This window comes from Tyto alba, unplaced genomic scaffold (genome assembly GCF_018691265.1).
Source record: "Tyto alba isolate M040663 unplaced genomic scaffold, T.alba_DEE_v4.0 Super-Scaffold_2, whole genome shotgun sequence".
In the NCBI taxonomy this organism is placed as follows: Eukaryota; Metazoa; Chordata; class Aves; order Strigiformes; family Tytonidae; genus Tyto; species Tyto alba.
In genome coordinates this window covers 66,619,288-66,640,987 of record NW_024881282.1, presented here as the reverse complement: position 1 = coordinate 66,640,987, position 21,700 = coordinate 66,619,288, and the positions used below count along the sequence as shown (strand labels likewise).

Here is a 21,700-nt window from a genome sequence, read left to right as displayed (position 1 = left end):
AAAGGCTGGAGATTGGAGTTAGTATTTATCAGTTTCTTTCTGCTGCTACTTGTTTTCTACTCCTTTTTTTTTTTTCTTTTTTTTTTTTTTCTTTTTCTCCGCTGTATCTTCCTTCTTCATGGTGTCCTCTGCTCCAGTGTCAGAGTTCCCCCATGGCTTCAGTCTTTTGTGAGCATATCTGCTGTGGCACAGGCTTACCCACAAGCCACAGTCGCTTTGAACTTGAACTGCGTTTATAGTCTTCCAGTATTTAATTTCACCATTATAGAAATTGAGAAAGCTTACACCATCAAATAAGAAACTTCTAGTCAGTTGTTTGAAATGTCAGGTTTATGTATTCAGTTTCTGTAGTTTGTTCAGAATTCATAAGCAGGTTTATTCATTGCTTGTTAATTTTGCTTCTTTACTGTTGACCTGGTGCCTGCTGAATTATGATCATGTCTTTGTGTGTTGCACTGTTTTGACAGTTTTATATCTTGAACAGTGTTCCCATTTTTGGTACCTTAAGAGAGTGGATGTAAGTCTTCATGTAAGCTTGTTTCTAAGAGTTACTACTGTCTCTTTACAATGTTGAGATTCTGCTGTTGGTTGTTACCAAAATGCAACATTAAAATTGTCAATGAACTTTTAGTTTAAATGGGGTCCACAATAGTAAGATTACAGGAGGAGTAAATGGGTTCTGTGCAAAGAGGAACTATTCTTGCTTCTGGATGGTACATCTGCATTTTATATGCAGGTCAGCAGTGTGAATAAGCTAACTTTTACAATGAAAACTTACATTCTTAAAATAGGATTGTGAAAGCAAAAATGTGAGTTAAAGTAGATGGCACTGGAAAATTAAGAGAGATGACCAAGCATTTTGGGTAATTCAGATCCAGTGGTTTATACTTTCTTAGTCAGAACGAATAATAGCAGTATCATTTAATTCATTATTCTGGTCTGAAAGCACTGTGCGTGCTGCAAACAGTTTAGATATATCCACTCTTTTCAGAGTACAGAAAAATGCTAAGAGAAATAGTAAGTCAGTGTTATATTAGTGTGAAAAAGTACGAAATTATCTGATTTAAAATTTTCACCACTCCTATTAGTATTGGTTTTGAGCTTTCTCATTCTGACATTTAAGAATGATGCTCAAATGGAAAATCACTGGAGAGTTCACCATTGCTAGAGTTCAAACTTTAGAAATTTTAAATTGTAAACCATTGAGTACTGCTAATAAAATGCCTAAAAGTTGTGCTTTTTGCTCGAGGATCTTGCTAACTCTTTCTAAAAAACAAAGTATCGTGCACGTAAATGTATCAAGTTAAAAATAATAGGTTATGATGTCATTGCTCTACTGATCTGCTGAAAAAGTTGTAATTCGGCCTTGAACTGTAAGTTTCAGTAATAAGTATCTAAAACAAAAGCACTCTGTCTTGTTGATTAAAAGCAACTAGGACAAGATATGTGGATGTTTGAATTTCTAAACATACAGCCAAGTTGATATCGGGTATTTGAAAAGTTCTCAGGCAGGTTAACCAGCTACCATGCTGTGAAAGAGCAAATGTACTCTCACTACATTTTATACTTCTAAGATATCTGAGCACACGTGCTTCTCTAAGGTGAAATGGAAAATACAGGTTTCATTTGTCATCTGCAAATACTGCTCTATTCTGGGCTGTTTTGTTCTCTTGTATTTGTATCTTGAGTTTACTTTTCAGTTCTTTAATAGAAGTGAAGTTCTATTAATGAAGTTTCACTTCCAAGGGGCACATTTCAGATTATTACTATGCGTTTTAACTACCACTGTGTGACTGTATCTTTGCAGTATATATCTTGCATATTTTGTTGAAGTGAAAGATAAGTAATTTATGCTTTAATTTGCTTTTAGAACTTGTAGAACTCATTACCTCTTCAGAAGACAGGGCAAAAATAAGTCCTAGGAAAGGATTGTACAAGATTGTATATATGCTCCCCATTTTATAGATGAAAGCGGAAAAAATAGCATGCCTGTTGCAGACAGAAGAAAAAGTTTTGTGTGTTCCTGGCTCACAGACCTGTGCTTAATTACCCATTTCATTTTCAGTTATTTGGGCTAATTATCAGTAAGATGGACCACACTTCAGTTGTTACTATGCTATGAGTAAGTTGACGTTGGAAGATCATGTCGGATCATAGCAGAAAAAAATTGGCCATATGGTTGTTCATCCCAAGTTTAATATCTGTGTATTAATAACTTCAGAATGTCTGTTATTCATTCAAACACTTTTATATTTTCCAGATTATTGCTCAGTTGTAACACTTGTGGACCAATCAAATGTGAAGTTAACGTGCACTCTTTTTAATGGAAATCTAGATTTTCTACCAAAAATTTACAAAGTTGGAGATATTGTTCGATTTCATAGAATAAAGGTATGTACTAGGATGTGGTGGGGGGTTTGGGTGATTGCTTTTTTTTCAGTGAGAGGACTATAGGAATAATTTAATTCTTCATGTACTGAAATTAATACGTGGAGACATTGGGTAAAGCAGTTTATTGATAAAACAGCTATGGTTTCCAAAACTGTAAATAAACTATCAATTTTTTTAAACAACAACAGAGAACTAAGCTGCTATCTCTCTTCAAAGCAGCATTATTTTTTAAAAAATATTTGTTAAACTACGTGACAGAAATCAAGTGGTAATACTTCTAGATGAACAGAATATAACAGTCACAAATGTGCACAATTTATTCCTCTTCAAACTAATTGAATTGAGGGATTACTTCAGAGCTTCTGTTGTGGAGCAGTTTATATCATCTGGAGTTACTCAAGTAAATGTAATCTGTCTGGGGTTGTGAGTGTGCACTGTGCTCTAGCTGCTTCTTTCATGTTTTCCTGCCTTACTCCATATTTATCTGTATCAAAGGCCATGAAGGAAACAGTGTTTATAGCTTTGATACTGCTTCTGCTGGATGTTTTTCTTATGCCTGCTGCAACTGTATAGGGAAGAGGAACCACACCACAGAGACTGAATGGAAGTCTTGAAATGCTGGACCATACTAAAAGAGGTGCAGAATAATACCAAAGGTTTTACCATGTTACATATTAATGTGCAAGATTAACCATACATAATTATATATTTTATTTTTGATTAAAATAATTGTAGCAGAAATGAGTAAATGTCCTGAAAGAGGACAGTTTAAAAAAAAAACAATTTGCATATTTGAACACTTGAGAGACCTAGGAAACTTAAGATTGTACAAAAGGATAATGAAAGGGATAAAGGTGAGTAGTATTGAGCATGTACGTTTTGATACGCTATAGCAGAACAGATTAAAAAACCCACAACAATAAATGTACAAAGTGGTAAGATTTATACAGTAATTGAGATTTGTACCACTGAGATTATTGAGAAAGAACTCTTAAAGTCTGCAGCTATGCATGTATATTATATATATTTACAACTGAGAGAGAAATTAGCTAACGTGTTCTGGGTTAGTATAAACCAAGATTCCTTAAGGTCATCTTTATTTATGATTGGAGTAGAATGAAACTAGATTTAGATTTTGAAGCTTGTGTTGCTAATCAGTACCTGAGATGTGTTATTAGTCTTAGAAGCTCATTGATTTGACTTCAGGTGGGGAAGTCTTATGCTAAATTTTAAATTCTCTCTGAATCCAGCAGGTTGAGTGTTACATAGCTATACTTGTTTCTGAAATTCAGTGGAGGCAGAAACATGTTTATTCCTTCTGAAATCAAAATACGTATTTTATCATATATGTGTGAAAAAGGAGAAAGTAGAAAGGAGCCTGATTAAAGTAAAAGAATTGAAAAGGTACATGTCTGTGGTAGGTTAATATTGGAATTTTTTTGAGTTGTGGGAAGCATAGGTTAAAAAAAACAAGACCATTGTCATGGAAGTTATGTATGCACCCTCTTTTATACAAATATAATAGTGTCTCAGCTCCACTAATTATCTTAATATAAACTTATTAAGGAAACCTATTGATATAGCACATAAAAGGAACATCACCATTCTGATTTGGCATCAGATTTTTGAGGTTATCATTCTAAAATCCTTGTCAGCTGGTACTTCATCATTCTCTAAGATGATGTTTCAGTATTTAAAGATAGGGTCTGTTAATTCCCTCTCCACATACACTTTTTTTTTTTTTTCTATCACAGCTGAGCTGTTTTAAGTGGTTTCCAGCCCTAACTGACCTCCAGCTGCTCAGAATCCGTATCTCCTCAGATGCATAAGCTGACACCTTAATTACTTTCAAAGTTAGAATGATCTAGAGTCACTCGGTTGTCTTTTTCTGGGTAGGAATGTTTTGACTACCCCACGCTAACAAGCAGTTATTTTGGAAGTTTTCATATCTGATCCGCATAGGTAAAAATCTGACATAGAAGCCTGCTGGGAGTGAACTGAGAGGGGGATGAACTCTTCCTCTCTTTCACCTACAACCGGCATAGTATGTGTGATAGCTGTGCAACACAGTTTCAATTAAAAAAAGAAATCAACTCTAATTAGAGTTCTAATTCCACTGTCTGCAGTTCCTTCTTCACTCTCTTCTCCTTTTGTCTGTAGGCCTTATCACCTTCTCTTAGCCTGCTGAATGGAAAGCCATCGGCAGTGGCAGGGGCCATGTTCTGTCAGAGCTCTGCTTACCACTGCGGACAGATATATGTAGTCCTTACAGCACGTATTCACATTTCCCTGACCCAGATATGTTTTTGAGAGACTTCCAAGAAGTTGACATTGATAGCAAACACATTTTAAAAATGACTGCTCCCAGCTACACTCTCCGCTGCAAATGAGTAACTTCTCTTCATAGTAACACAGGTGTTGGCAAGGCCCAATGATTTGGAGCTAATAAGAGGTTAACAGAGAGGATTCTCTTGGGATTACTCTGGATATAGAATAATTTTATTTGCTCAGTATTTGTTGCAGAGAAAGAAAATTTTAAGTGTCTTAGTAACCGAACTGAAAGATTCTGTTTTTAATTACATTTCTGTTAATATTTCTTGAAGGGCATTTTTATGATGATTTCTCATAAATTATAGTACTTACTGATTTGCAGTACTGTATTTAGGCCTTCAACCATGGTCAGTGCTCTGCAGAGATGACAGTGAGGGGGGGATTCCCCAACCCCCAGTATAAAAACTAGGCCTGTGAGCTAATTGTCTATCCTCCCTCTATCTTCGTGGCAGAGGAGGAGTTATCTAAGTGGAGTTTTCTTGGAATTTTTTTCTGTTATTCACTGTGAATGCTCTTAATATCTTAGACATAATGCCTAATGTTTAAGCTGTTACAGAGAAGGAAAAGGCAACCTGCTGGTACTGAATAAATCTGCAATATTTTATCCTCACTTGACTTGGGAGTTTTGGCTTGTATCCTGCCTTTCTTGTATTGCTCAAACCCTGCCATGGCGGTAGAATTGTTAATTTACTCATTGTCTTTTCTCTAGTATTCCTTATTACCTCTGAGTGATTCATAAACAAGACTTTATTTCCTCACTCACAGTGAAGTGAATTGGTATTTGATTTCCATTTTAATATTTGAGAATTGGGGAAAAGTGAAGCATATTCTTATTTAGGTGTTCATCTTGTTCAGTGTACTCTAGTTGTCTGATACAATCACTGTCTAGGATGTGTTTTGGTGGGTCTTCTTCCAGAATACACAGCATTTTAGAGCTGTGTAATTCTTGTGGAACACTTGAAGAATGAAGACCAAAGGAGTGACCTCTCATTATAAACTTTACTTATATGACTTCCCTAGCATAATGCAATCTCTGTGGCAGTTGCAAAGTCTTAATTCTCTAGATTTCTGATTTAGTGATCTTGATACTATTCTCCTCTCTTGTGCCTTAACTTCTTCTGTATGTAGGCTCCCGTTGCTGTAACAAATGAAGTAGGAGTCTTAAAGATGACAGCTTCTTTGTTACACAGCAGTAATTCATTACCACTGCACTTCTCAAGTCATGCACTGCATAGGAAAATGTCCTGTAGAAAAACAGGGTAATGGAATGGGGTATCATAATATAAATGCACCATAAGCTGAACTGTTTGCCCAGACAGTAACTGTGTAATCTAAATACTTTGGAATAATTATGCTTTGTGGTTAGGTGCAGCATCCTAGATCTTTAGAATAAAAAAATGAAGAAAAACAGCAAGAAAAAACAAATCCCTTGCATGCCATCAATTTCATATTCCTCTGGTTCAAACTCCTTAGATTTACAATATAAACACATTGCTTCTTCAAGCAAAAGTACTGTATAGCCATGATAAAGATGGCTATTCCCTCCATAGGTCACAGTTGGCAAGTATAAGATATCTGTTTTGCTACTGAGTTTCTAAGCTGTTTGCCTGTCCACAGAGGAGTGGGAATCTGAATATCAAGCATATGGAGCGTGGCTTTATAAAAACATAGAAGGATCAATCACATTTACCTTTTTGTTATCCATTAGTTCTGTCCTGTGTCTCTGTACATCACTACTTAATCTAGTAATACTTAACATGGCATTTGTTCCACTAGGTTACTTACTCCATCTTTAAATCAGTCTGCTGTTATTCCTAGAAGCAGTCTTACTTCCGCACTTTGCTAGCAGTTTCCTTGTCTCTGTGTATTCCCTCCTTTAGTTTAATCCAGTTTGTCCCATGAAAGTTGATTCCTTCTCTTTCTTTCCATTTGATGCAATATGGAAGGCACTGAGGGAGACACACAGGAGAAGTATCTGCTCGTTTCTTATTCCTAGGCATCTCTGGCTGTAGCTGTCAGGTTGATAACGATGAGAGGGGAAAGTCTGGAGCTGAGATACAAAACATACTGAGGGAACATTAAACTTCGGCAGAATTTATCTGCCAGACTCTTAATGTCCTCTGAGTAAATCTGGTCCAAATATATAAATATGGCCAAAGTTAGGTTTGAAACCTTTTGCTAAAAAGGATGTCAAAGAACACGTCCACAGCACTGCAACCCTGTTTTCAAATTTTTGCTCTGAAGAGTGGAAGCAATTAAAATTTTTTTAGTAAACAATTACGAGATTCTTTTTAGCACCAACATTTTTCACAGAAATATCAGTATTGCTATTGCTTTTGGCTTCCCTTCAAAAATTATGTAAGGCATGCAATTCACTTTGAAGTTTTGATGGATTTTAAATTAAAAACAAGTTTTTGTCCTATAGTGATTAATGTCAGGAAATACGGACTGTAGGCAGTGATACAATTTCTCTATAATTCAAAGTCTCAGAATTTTGCGTATATGTTTTCTGAAATTTTCATCTGAGTACTTTAGCTCAAGTTACCTGATGATGTCTTAAATATACAGGAAATATTCCAAAACTATAATTTGTTACTTTACTAGAATTTTCTCAAATATTCTATGCCACTTTCTCTGAGGAATATTTCTAAAACAGTATCACAGTGCCTGCTTGTTTTTTAAAATTATTATCAAAACAGAAATTATTGCAGATGGTTTCATTATATATGCTTTTTACATAGAGTTTTTTTCCCACAAAATAATTATAGTATGTTCAGGTGAACTGGTAAATGGAATGTACAATGTATTGTTCATTTTCTTCTTTAATTTGTATTTCCATTCCTGCAGACATTTCTGATTATCTTATTTTGCAGACAGCAATTCTCAGGAATAGTAGAGGATAAGCTGTAATTTATGGTCCTAATGTCTAGATGTATTTTTCATGTCTTCATAAAAAATCATTTTACTTCCAGATGACTAGCCTTGTTAACTTTCTTTTGGAAGGTGCTTGCAGATTGTTTTTGTATTTCAGTTTTCTTATTGTTATATTTAAACATCTTTGTAAAATGATTTATTTTATGTAAGGACCTCTCTGTTCATACAGCTGGAGGTACATGTACACTAGGATTACATTATTAAAACAGAAGAAAATATAATCAACATACTGTATTATCCAAACTTGTTTAGACTGAGATTTACTCTAGTTAATGTCAGAAGACATTTACAAAATATAAGGAAGTATACCAAATGCATTCAGGTGGCTTTTTGACAGAAAGCTTTTTTTCCTATAAGTAGTACCAGTGACAATCATCAAACTTTTACAAATAAATTAATCTCTAGATCTGCTATGGTGTTAAGGCTTTGGTTCAGTTGCCTAGCATATTTTTGAGCAATAAGGTATTAAATTAGTAACAATTTGAACAAATCATAGCAGGTTTTTTTTTGTATTGGAGTATTTGTCTGTTTGCATGTTCTGTTACGGGCTGCGTTTATCATTCAAATGATTGATCTGCAACTTTGTTTTAGCTTGGAAGTATGTCTTCAAGGTTCATGGTGTTTGTTTTTTTTTTTTTTTAGCCTTCCATCCTGTCCCACTCTCGTGCACTGCATGACACTCAGAATGGAAAGCAAACATTTCCTGTTTCCAGATTAGTTTTAAAAATGTAGGTTTCCATATTGTAGGACTGAAGTTGTTCTCATGTTGCCAAGTCTGGACAGGGCTAGTGAGAAATATCTCCAAAGGTCTTACTCTAACATTTAGCCTCTTCTTACTCCTGTGCAATTCCTAATAAAGCTCAAGAGTTTCAGCAGCATTGGAACAGAAACAAATTAAGGGGATTAATTATTGATATCCTGTAGGTGATGCTGGACATACAGTATAGTATATTCAGGGGCTACAGTCTCTGCAATGAACAAATCATCATAAATCCAGGACTTTGTTTTTTTCTCTAGGTCTGTTACACAAAGGAACAACTCCCATTTGATAGAGAAGCCATTTAGGAATTAAACTGTTGAGGCCATTTATACCCGAAAAGACTTCAGGACAATTCTTTTGGTATTTCAGACATTTTAAATAATAGAATTTAACAGGAGAAAGCAACCTTTGTTTATAACTCCTCACTGCTAAAATGGCAAGCAATATCTATGGGGTGTTTCCAAGTTTTAAAAGCTCTACGGTTCAGTTCAGACAGGTCTGAAGCCCATGCTATCTTGCACCAGTCGCTCTTAGATGCCATTCCATTCTTTGTTGGCTTTGTTGGCATTCTTTGTTTGCACAGCCAAAATAGAAAGGAAAGAACCAAGGAAATAAGCTAAATACCTGTCTAAGTGAACTAATTGTTTGTCTTAACACAATGGAAAACCTATGTTTTATTTGTTTGTGTTTTTCCATCAAGTATCTGCTCCAGCTATTCTAGACCATTTTTCAAGTTAATGTGCAGTAATCTGTGTCTAAAACTTTGTCTAAGGTGGTGAGTGAATGGGGAGAATTGAAGGTCATCCCTTTGTGACTTGAAACCCCCATTCTCTAGCATAAGGTACATTTTTTATTTCTTCTAGAAAGAAGTCTTTTTTCATAGCCATCATTTCTAAGAACAAATTAGATGAGTGTGTGACACCTAGTATATTGTGGGGATTTTTTTTTTTTTTGCACTGACCCAAGTTCCTGTCTCAGTTTTTGGATAGAGTTTCAGTTGAAAGATAATCCATGTGTAGGTATGTTCCCCAAATTCCTACAGATCTTTTTAAACGTTCAATACAATCAAAATATTTAGTAATTGGTGTTGTGGAACCTTATGCATCTAGAGAGGATGACACTTAGTATGGCAAAGGGAGTGTTTCCTAGGATGGTTGTGGACTAAGAGTAGTGTGGTATTGAAAGAGATTATATGGGGATGTTTTGGAATCTCCATGCTTGGAATTTTTCAAGGCTTAACTAGCCAAAGCCTGATGGTGCTGACAAGATTGCTGAGCTGAGGAAGAGGTTGGACTTCATGATTTCCAGAGGTCTCTGCAAACTAGAATTCCTGTGGTTCTGTGATCAGGCCATAACTTTCTAGTACTTGGACAGTATCCCTTTTCAGTACAGCCACTTGTAACTCAGTCTATACCTTCATAAAGTTTTTTGCTCCTGAAGGTTTGTGATCAGATTTTGTGTTTGAGAAGGAAGGGATTTTTTTGGGCACTGCTTATTTCATAAGTTACTTTGCTTCTGTGTCAACTGAACCCCTTAGTGTCACACAGAGTGGCTTGTGTTTATATACGTGTTTAACTGAGGGGAATACATTGCTGACCACAGTACAATAATTCTTGCAGATACATTGCCTGTAGACAATTTTGCACTCTTCCTTTCTTTTTTACTGGCATTTCACATATACTACATTTCTGCAGTTAAGAGCAGACTTGGTAGCAGCATGTGAACATTGATCATCTCTGATTTTGTTGTCAACCATGAATCACAAGGATCATAGGTTTTTTACTTCTGCTTAGGTAAAAGATACCTTACAGTGAGGTCCTTAGCTGAATGTATACTCAAATTGGAATCGAAGTTTTGACAGTGCATTTCAGACGATGCAATAATTCAAGTAAAAAAAAAAAAAACTCAAACTACAGTGTCTTGAAATAATTTTATATATATAAATAATAAGTTTTAAGCTTCATGTACTCATGTTTCAATATAGTATCTTAAACTCCTGATCCTTCCACAAATCAATGGTTAAATTTCTTTTAGGAAATCTTCCTTCATAGTATAAGAACTGTGTATATTAGCTTAGTATATGTTGTTTTACAAGATATTTTTTTGATATTCTAAGATGATCTGTGACTGCAGTGGTTTCATATTAGTCCTTTGCTTCTGCAATTTAACAATCAGTTTTGATGGAAAACTACCTTGGAGATGCTATTATTCCAGCCTCATACACTACTTACTATTGCACTTTTCCATTGAGTGAGATGAATAACACCAGCTTCAGTGAAAAAAAAAAAAAAAAAAAAAAAATCAGGGGGTTCAGGTTGCTGTAAATCTACTTACAAATATTTTAAGACTAGCTTTTTTTCAATGAGCATATTCAGGATAGAGTTGTACCCCATAGAAATCACTAGAGTTTCTTGCCCATCCAGTTTGTTGAGGTGACATTTTATCTTTTGTTCTTTACTTTATAAATACTATGCCAAAGACTCCCGCAATACATATTGGAATTTACTTGCCCACTTAGAACAAGCCAGATACATTGTATCGGCTCCCTTTTTCTCCCAGAAGATATTTTTGTTTAGCAACCATTATTTATTGAATTCATTTAAAATTGTCAGGGAATTTTTAAAGTGATAGTTACCTGCCCACCTTCCCTGTTCTCCCCGCCCTGATTTTTAAAAAAATCTCCAAGTCCTTGAGAAATTACACAAAATCTACTGAGGGAAAATTGTCATTATATACAGAAGTCTCATATTAGCTCTTTTTCCTAATTTTAATTCAATTTTTAAATCATTTGTGTGTGGGAAGTATAGCTAGTTGACAGTAGCACTGCTTAACTTGATCTAAAATCTACTTAGAGTGCCATAATGAAACAACATTTGCCCATGGATGTTGTTCATTTTACACTCCAGTGATTCCTCATCACTTTAGCAATGATTTGTTTTTAAAGGACAAGCCTGGAGATTTTCTGCTGGCCGTCATCTGTTCTGTGGGTCTGACATAAGTAATTTTCCAGCTATGAAATATTTTGTTCTGTAACCCATTCTACATTTACTTTTCCTGTCTATTCTGTTGTTCACTAAATAATGTTGAATGCTGTTTACCTTTGGGACCACTCAGTGGCTTCTCCACATGCATATGCCTAAGGACATTTGGTTTTGCTTCAGGATCATTGGTAATTTTCTCATCATGACACTTCAGGTTTACCTTCTTACATATTTTATTTCTTTTGCTATTTTATAACTGCCTTTCCCTACATTAAGGTTGATTTCAAATTCACTAAATAGAGGGTATTAGGAGATGTCAAAAGTACCATATGTTCAAGCACAGCCTCATAATGCTCAAAACATGACATAAAGGATTTGGGAAATGGGGAGAATAGTCAATGGTGAATTATTAGCGGAAGCCCAGGAAGACAAAGTAGTTTCTTGAACTGGTTTCCTGAAATGTTTCGAGCCCTCAAAAATAGGCTAGAGGTCTAGGACAGAAATTTTATTAAGAAAGAAGTCAAGACATTTGATGATGATTTAAAAGAATTAGTGAAGAAATAAATAAGTAGGTAAATTGGAAACTAAAAAACTTTGAGAAACATTTGACATGTCAGACAAGATACTTAAAAATATGCTTGATGTATCTTTTGATAGCGGATGAATGAGTAAAAGTGATGAAAGAGTTTTCCTCCCCTCTGGATGTTAACTGTTTTGAGAAGCTATGGACTATAATGCCAGGGGCACCAACTAAAGTAAATCTGTGTATTTTTATTAGATAACGTCTTAGTGTTATAGCAGAACATTTTTTTCTAGATCATGGGTAATGGACATGAATTGATTATGAAACAATGTATTTTCCCAATTTGTCCATAAGCTTTTCTTGTATTTTCAAGATTTAAACCTAAAGATTAAACGACTAAAGCTTTTCAGTGTTACAGTGAACTAAAACTATACCATAAATTGATGTGCTTATTGGTCAGGTCTGGAGAATGCTTAAGAAAATGAAAGTTTATCATAGAGATAATCCTTAGTGTGTTTATGCATTATATCAAAGGAGCAGGAATTAAAGGAGTTCCTGTCACCAAGATTGAGCTGCTTTGTTTATGAATTTCCAAGGAATACTTATTTCTGTGCTTTTTAAAATTTCATTGTGTTTATAAAATATAGGCCTAAATAGCTGGCAATGTTTTGGTAAAAAATGTTGCTGTCTGGGACTTCTGTGACATCTTTAAGATTTTGCACTTTTTATCGGTAGGATTTTCAACCATTTGAAAATTGAGCACTGGAAATCCTAACCTAGATCATCTCACAAACGTTATATTCAGATGTCTTGTTGCTTTTTTGGTTTTGATAAGCAAAGTTTAATTAAATAGGGGTGGATCAAAACAGCCGGTTTGAGATTTCTGGGTAATGAGACAGATATATGCATATGTGTGTGTGTATATATATGTGTGTGTGTGTGTATATATATATATATATATATATATATAAAGTGCAGGGAACAATAAGTCTAGACTAGATTCTTGAAGGAATGCTTGACTTTGAACACTGTTTTTTATGTAGTAGCACATACACAGTTAAATCAGCAGGATACAGGGGACCTGTCATGTACAGGGCAGTAGACATAAGAGTAATTGTGAAAGCTGTATTCATAATTCAAGGGATGAAAGCTGGTCACTGTTTGCTTTATAGATGAAAAATAGCTCCTAGAACTGATATTTTCTTTTTCAGCTCCATAATATCAGGAAACGGGGCTATTGTGAGAGGTGGAAAACAGGAATCCATAATAACTTTGCTCCGCCATCACTCTGTGTGTGACCCCTAAAAATTAATTTCTCTTGTGCCTCAGTTTCCCCATCTGTAAAAGCAATCCTGATGGGTTCCCCACACAAACATTTTGAGATTTGTGAGTAAAATACTCCATGTTGATGTTGTGTATGTGCAGGTAGGTTTTAGTTTGCCTCTTCAAAAAATTTTTTGCATTAGATTATATTTTCCACTTACTCAATTTGTTGTCTTGTTAATGTTAATATCCTTTTTTTTGCTTTGTTTTTATTTTGACTACATTCTCCTGATAGTACCAGGACCAAAAATGATCAATGGTCCGTTCTTCATGCACATGATAAAACAGAAGCATATGTATATTTCGATGACAGTTCAACCATTTTTTATTTTTTTTTACTTCATATTTTGTTACAGATCAGGGAATACAACGGACAGATGCAGGGAATTACCAGTGTGGGATTTGCATCCTTGACATTTGATGGAACAGTAGGAGTGCCAGTAGTTCCTCGAACCTCTAGCAAAGTGTACACTTTCATGGATGAAGAACAGAAAACAGTAGAAGAATTACGTGTTTGGGCAGCCAGTCATCTTTCCATCTCTGGACCAGCAGCAAAATTGTCTGGTGTTCAACCAATGCTGTTTTTTGACCTCACTTGCCAGCTGGTGGGAAAAGCAAAAGTGGATGGATCTTCTTTTCTTCTAAAGGTAGATGTATTTTTTAAAAATAATACATTAGTTTTATTTTTTAAGATATTGTGATTCAGTTTTCAATAAAATATGCATATTCAACAATTTAAATAATGTTATGTAGATAAATATTTAAAGGTTAAGGAAATTTATGATCCTTGACCGTTTTATTTCTATGAAAACAAAACAGAAGTCCTAGTTCTCGTTAAAGTTGTTCATCTGATTTATTTCTTTAGAGAGGTTTTGTAAGATGGCTTTGATATGGATCATCGTTTCAAAACCATTTGTAAATAAATGTCACAAGATTTCTTAAAGCTGAAAAATACTGTTTGTTTTAAATTCTATCCTTGTTTCTTAGTTAGCAGCAATTACTGCTTTTTTTTCTAGATCTGCTGGATATAATTAATGCAGTAAGTAGCACTATCTAGAAAATTAATTAATGGATTATGTTATCTAGCTTGATGGATTTTAGGTAGCTTCTTTCAGTTATATCTAAGTGCTTTGTGAATCAGTGCTCACTGAAAGTACAAAATGCTAAGTGCCACACAGCAGGAGAGTATTTTCCAAGGGTGATCCTTAACATCAGCTAAATAAAAAAGAGGGCTGCATGATTTCCCTCGTTTTAGCTTCAGATGCATCAGTCTGGTGTTATTGTGAAACTCCTCTGTATTTCTTTTTCTTTTTTTTTATATGTTGATTGTTAAAATGTGAGTGATGAACAGCCTGTTATTTTCCATTTCCAAAATTATTTATTTGTTCTACTGTATTAAGCTGGATTGTTAGAACATTTTTAGAAACATCACACTTCATTATTCCTTCATTAAAGCAGCAGAGATTTTTCTCGTGCAGAACAATGCATGCACTACACAGAAAAAAACCTTAAGTGTCATCCTATAATATGCTTTGCAGCTGTTACAAATACTTCGTTTTAATTATCCCTTGTGAAATAGATGTCAAATGAGACCCAGCAAAATTTCAGAACTTTGTGGACTGTAATTAAGTTGTTCATTAATAAGTATATGTTCAGCATTGAAGGACCCTTTGCAAGGACAGACACAAGTGCTTTCTTAAATTATGAATATTTCTTCACACTCTTTTCTGTCTTGTAAGATCTGAAGTTGTTGTCATTTTTGTATAACAAAGATAATGACTCGGGGGAGAAAACTTAGGATAGACTTAGGAAGGTAAAAGTTTAAAATCAAATAATGATAGATCAGTTTTTCTGATACGTAATTTCTTTGACAGTATATATTTTTTTTAATAGTATAAAATATTAAATACTTAAATCCATACTAAAATCCATCAGACAAGCTTAAAAATGGTAGATTGACATTAGTACACTGTTGCTAATTTCCTCCTTTCTCAAGCATGGCAAAATCCCTTTCTCATATCAAATGTTGGTCATGATAGATGAGAAGCCTTTATAAAATATTGTAGACAGATATCTGATTATTTTGTTGATTCACTAAACAAACAAAAAAACCCCAAATTCAATATCGGCTCAAGTGGAGTGATCATTAAATAATATTATTATTACATTATTTTGATTATAGGTTTTGTAATAATGATTTAAATTTATCATGTCATTCCAAGTATATTAGTTATATTAATAGTTGATTATAATATATAATGATGATTTTAAGCATTGAGCTCATGCAACTAGTGGGGATTGCTTCAAAGACAACTGAACTGAATTTCAGTGATTTTGTACATCACCCATAGCATAACTTTTAATATTACACTTGATCACTTGCTAAATTGGTTGGGATATGCACAGCACCTGAGGCTGGCATAGCATAGAGACAGCGGAGAGAACTGATGGAGACTAAAAAATTCACACTAGAAATTATTCTGTCATTTATGCCTTGTATAGGATTTTTACTATTCTTTTCTTCTGTCAGTTAAATTCTGTACGTTAAGCTATGTCATACAATTAGCATACTCTCCCGAAAAGAGAAATGGGTTTCATGGTGTCTCTCCCATTTCAGTGTTTTCCCAACCGTGGTGATCAAAGGTTGTCTCTAACTATTCCTTAGCTCCAGTCTGTTTGTGACTAGTAATGGAAGCATTTGCTGTTTCTTATCCAGAATAAATTTAATCAGTGTTGTTTTTTAGACCAGTGTTGGTTTTTGAAACCGGGGCTTCTGTGTTCTCGTCCATAGTTTGAGTAAAGTGAAGCTGGCAAGCTCCTGAGGTAGAGAGCTTGATTTGTTTTCATAATTGTGCAAACAAAAACCAAAACCAACTACTTTGCTAACGATTATTATTTTTCTTGTAAAGAAAGCTTACTGGCTTACAAATTCCCCCCAAAGGTGCCCTGACGCTAGCCCCGCTAGTTCCTCCAGCAAAGGACATTGTGAAGCTAAGTAATCATCCTTGTATCTGACAGGAAGTATTCAGGTTATTTCAATCCATTTGTCAGATCCATCTCATTAGTGTTGATCTACCAAAGTGTCCCAAGTAAAGCCAGTTGAAAAATAACGGGAAACTTGATAAACTTAACGTTATTTATTTTATCAAAGTGACAGAATTCATAATACATATGCACTAAATCTATGTTTCTCAAGCTTAGTTCTGGAAAAAGTTTGATAAAGCAATGGGCAACATCTCTTTCAAAGGTAGTTTTAAGTACTTCGTGGTAGAGGATCAGAAGATAATAGGCTTTTCTTAAATCTGTGGCAGGATATACCACCTCATTATCTGGGTCCTTCAGAATACACTCTTATTTGGGAATATTAATTAGATATTATTGGTCATTTTCACTCTGAACAGTTTTCCCTTTTATTGCTTGATTTGGGATGAGTATTTCAACCATGAGTCATTCTCAGTGTATTTACACATGGCTTTGCTGATTCTTAGATCTTTTGCTGTGGGTCCTTTGATCCACAGCAGTTAAACAGAAGGAGTAGAAGCCCTTTAAAAATTAAGCTTTGGTCTCTTGTTTTTTTTTACCCCTCTGCAGTGCCTAACTCATGGGACAGAATGCCTTGGTATCACAAACTGTCTGAAAAATAGCTTCTATTGAATCTATATGCACAAAATACTATGAAATGTAGCATTTCAGTCTTACAGTCCAAATGCCTTTAGTTTTTTCTTTTTCTATACCAGTATTTCAGATCATTATTTCTGTTGTCTTTGAGAAGAGTATATCTTCAGCAACTGAGGAAACCATAGTTTACGGAATATATCATAAGCAGCTATCACTGAAATTTTAATGTTTGGTTTTAGTAGTAAGATTTTGGTTCCAAAGTGCTAAATCTGTTGGTAATCTTACGTTTTCACAATAACTTTGATAATTCTATTTATACTTCAATACTTAAGTGCTTCAAGAATTTAGCTTTAGGCAAGCAGTTTTTAGAATCCTTGTTATTAAGTATATGTTAAATACTGATGCTTTTTCTAATATGTTCTGGGTAAATAGCAGTGTATGATGATGTAGGAGATATCAGTAATTAAGGGAGTATATGCTGTGTACTCAGTCTTCACATATTGTAGCTTAAGTAGTTTAATATTTTTATCCTGCTATATTTTTTTAATATAGACAGTTCTGCATATGGTGAATTCTAGTGGTTGTAACTGCTAGATAAACAGTTGAGGTTTTGCTAGCATTGATTTTTTTTTTCTTTTTTTAAATACTAACAAATCCCAGGTCTTAACAATTGATCATAGTCTTAATGGAGGTTCTTTTATAATCTGTTAAGGAATTATTTTTCTTTTAATCCCATAAAATCTAATTTAAGTATTTTAAGGACTTTGAGACTCCATTTAAGGTTTCTTATTGTTATCAATTTTTAATCAAACAAAAATTTTGTTTAAAAAATAAGTTATTTAAAATATCAATCCTTGACTATTCTGAGCATATTGAAATAATTAATTTTCATTTCAGGTATGGGATGGCACAAAATGTCTTTACCCAACATGGAAGGTGCCTGTGGAAGCAAGAGACCTAGAAGGAGAAAAAGTTGTTCTTCATCAGCTGCGAAATCTAACAGTGGACATTCTAGTCTATGATAACCATGTACAACTGGCAAAATCACTTAAGGTAATGTACAGTTTGGTATTTCTAAGTCTCATTTTGTGGCCTATTTTCTGCTTAGAGATCACTTCCGAGAATGTATCAATTCATTTCTGCTGTTAATTAGTTTCAAACATTCTTCATTATCTTTCACTGTATTTCCCATACCTTTTATTTGAATGCAAAATTCCTCCAACATGTAAAACAGCCTCATTATCCTAAAATTGCCATGAAAAAAATTCTTCCAATTAAGCAATTCTTTCCAGACACTGCAGTATCATGTATAATCCTGTGAAAATAATGCACTCTAGAAAATGTATTCTATGCTTTAGAATTGTTTTTTAAATGATATAAAGTGGGGTTAAACTTGTAGTCCTATTAAAGGCCTGTAATTCTAAAGTCAATAAAAGATTTTCAGTTCTATAAACTTCTGCAATTTGCAGTGCAATCTTCATTTAGTGGGTCAGTAATGTTGATTATGCTTAGATAGAGAAAACAACAACATAATTAAACATCTGATCTTCAGCAATACTGCCATCTTGCTTCTGAATACAGTAAATTAGCAAAGAATACATCTTTCATCCTATGCTTTGTCCTCTATACGCAACCATCATTTTTAAGAAAGTGTTTACCAGAAAATAAAGTCATAGCCTTCTGTTAGGCTGGGGCTATCAGCTGACATTAAATCAATTCGATATATTAGTGCCTATTCCGGAGTAAATGACAGCAAAATAACTCGCCTTTGTGTAAGAATTCATAACAAAAGTTACTCACAGAAGTATTCAATTACTTACAGGTTCTCTTTCAGAATTTTTCTCTTGCTAACTGTTGTAAACTATTGATATAAATAACTGCTGATGTTCGGTGAAGCAATATGCTTTGAAAATTCAGGGAAAAGATATTTTAGTAAAACGTTTTTTCTTGAGTAGCTGATGATACTCCCTTTATTATTCTGCTCCATTTATATTCAGGAACTCCTGCTGAATATGTGATACATGGAATGTGTCCTTCAGTTCTCTCAATTTTTTTCCTTCCTGTAAGCGCTTTCATTTCTCTCTCTAAAGTATCTGTGCCTTTGCTGGCTACTGCACTGTGTAGCAGAAGCTCTAATGTCAGAGGAAACTGTTAAGAAACCTGGTTTGACCTACTGAGCAACACAGGCAGGTATTCTCCTTTTGGCTGTGTCCAAAGTTGCAGTACTTTCACTCATGCAAGCTGTAGAAGTTACATAATTTTTGAACTCCACTTTCTAGTGCATTGTCTTAGTGGAGTTATTGAAGAAAAAGTGCTGATATCCTAACAGTTAAACTTCAGAAAGATTTATTAAGTTCAGGTTGCAATATGTGCAAATAATTTTATTTCACAGAACAATATAAAGATAATAAAATGTTGAGGGACTCTTCCTAAAATGGAGGATTTAATAAAAGGTTTTTAAATACTATGGGAAATCATGCCACATTGTAAGAAAGTATAATTGAAATATTCTGTATTAATCTATATAATATTTTATTTAGTTCAGGGTTTTGTTAGCAAAGATTTTTTTAAAAAAATGATAAAACTGAAGAGTGTTTAGTGTATGCATGTGCACCTTCCCGACTGTGTACACAAGAACAGTGTGGACAGAAACTCTTCTAGGTGTTTTGGCAGTTTATGGTTTCAGAAACAATGAAACTGTACTATTTTTCAGCCATCTCTTCTGCAATTGATAGTAGCTTAGAACTGCCCTTTTCAATGCAAATTGTTATGGAATTGTTTGGTTATACTCTCCCATGTTGTCATGTACCATTGCAATGACAGTTGCAACTCTGAAATGATGTTTTATGTAGGAACAACCTGTTTTACACAGCCTTGATACCAAGAAGGGCAGGCTGAAGGAAAAAAAAAATCCTTTAATATTTGTTCTTATTTTAAAATTGTATCTGTGGGCACATGTTCAGACAAGGAAGCTCTGAGTAAGCACTACCGTCTAGAGAAAGTGGGTAATGTATAACAGTGAACTTTTAGCAAATCCTGGAGCACAGTGTCAGGGATAGATTCCTGCAATGCTTTGTTAAAATCTCCTTGTTTGGATTGTCTGTCCAGCGAACACTGAAGATATGAGCATTTTATCCTATTTTTCAAGACAGTCAAATAAGATTTACAGTTTCCAGTTGAGAGAATTTTAGTAATATTGAAGGTATGCTGCAGTTGATACTGTAAGTAGACTTGTCCCTTGTATTTACTGGCCTTCTTTCCTGCTGGGAGCTTTTCAGTATTTGCTGTCTTACCAGAACAAAACCAGAATTTTCAGAATCTTATCTCTGAAGTAGATTATATCCTGGGGCATAAAGACACAATCAAGAGTTACAACTAAGCAAAGACAGTGGTGTTCACTAGTTTTCCCTGAATTTCCCTCTTCCTCTGGCTACCTGGGGTACATGAGGCTTTCTTTTTACTCTAGGAACCCCAGCCTGCATCTACCTCTCCAGACTACAGTTGCGCCCCATAGGCTGTAGTTTGTTATTCTTCAGCCTTTCTTATTCCATTTTTTCCAGAGGTTCTCAGGATTCCCTCAAACCTTGCCATACAACTCGGGAATAGATCTGTGACATGGGTGTCTCCATCTGGGGCATTTTGCTAGGTGGTGAGCATCAGTGGCCAGTCAGTGCACAGTAGGGGTCCAGCTCTCCACAGCTGGTTGGGCATTTTCTTAGGTACTGTCATTCACTGGATATGTGGTACTGTGCATTCCTCTTACAGCTTGATACCATCAATTTTCTGTTGCCATGTGTTTTCTGGATAATACAATCAAAACAACCTTGAGCATGTACGTAAGTCCTAGTCTGCAGTTTCACAGTATCTGCTTTGTGTTATGCAGAATTTGAATATTTTCAGCTGTTCCTCCTGCTGTATGCAGTGTCATGTCTTTTTTGATAGTATCTTGGATTAAGAAGTCTTGCTTGCTCTTCAAGTGTCTTGAGTCACTTTTCCAACCTGAAACTTGAATGAGTTACAAAGCTGTAATATCTAGCTTCATATTTTTCAGGCTTGGGTAGCATTCCTTTAACCTGTCGGTGGTATTTTCCACAATTCTGTCTTTGTACTCATTAAAAGGGAAAAAAAACAAACCACACCAGCCACCATTCAACCCCCAAGTTCTCCAAATCTTTTAATGGATTTACATTGGTATTTTTATTGCAAAGTACCACATCCAAATGCTGTAAATATACGTCCTGTCATTTGCAAAAATTGTGTGCAATTTACTCAGTAAAATTAGATCGTTGCTATGATAAAATGATGACAAAGAAATCTCACTGAAGCCATAAAATAGGCATAAAAATTAGTACAGATGGTTTTAAGTGATTCCTTTAGACAGACAGCCTCTTGTCATGAATATCTTTCTGGCCAAATGTGAACATTTAACTGCCATGATAAATGACTGTTCCAGATTCATCAGTGGTCTTAAATGTGAACACAACCCTATGTATTTTGATATAATTACGAGAATTTACTATGCTTAAGAGTTGATTTAGTTGGCTAGGTACAGGGAACTGCATATGTGACTTCTTAATTTTAATTCTTTTTAGCCTTAATGTGTATTTTTAAAATAGCCATATTTGAATTTGACTGCAAATAGGGTATTAATGTATTTTATATTACTGCAAGAAATGTATTCTTATTGCTTTAATTTAATTTTAAATGAACTTGCTCTAAATGAAGTAGGTACTGCAGTTCTGTTTATGAACTAAAGTCAAGTAGGGAGTTGGCCTTGCACTAGATTCTAGTGATGGCTCTGTAAATCATGGTGTTTGCTTTAATGTAGATTAGAATTTC

At 34.6% G+C, this 21,700-nt stretch overlaps 1 protein-coding gene across 7 annotated transcripts in view; it reads left to right on the top strand.

Moving 5' to 3' along the window:
• The window catches only part of POT1 (protection of telomeres 1), an 86,272-nt gene that overhangs the window by 38,502 nt on the left and 26,070 nt on the right, over nt 1–21,700 (top strand). For all 7 annotated transcript variants that reach the window (XM_042792900.1, XM_042792902.1, XM_042792899.1 and 4 more), the window contains 3 exons: nt 2,261–2,391; nt 13,600–13,890; nt 17,759–17,914. In XM_042792900.1, coding sequence (XP_042648834.1) covers nt 2,261–2,391; nt 13,600–13,890; nt 17,759–17,914 — 578 coding nt within the window. The remainder of the gene's footprint in view (nt 1–2,260; nt 2,392–13,599; nt 13,891–17,758; nt 17,915–21,700) is intronic.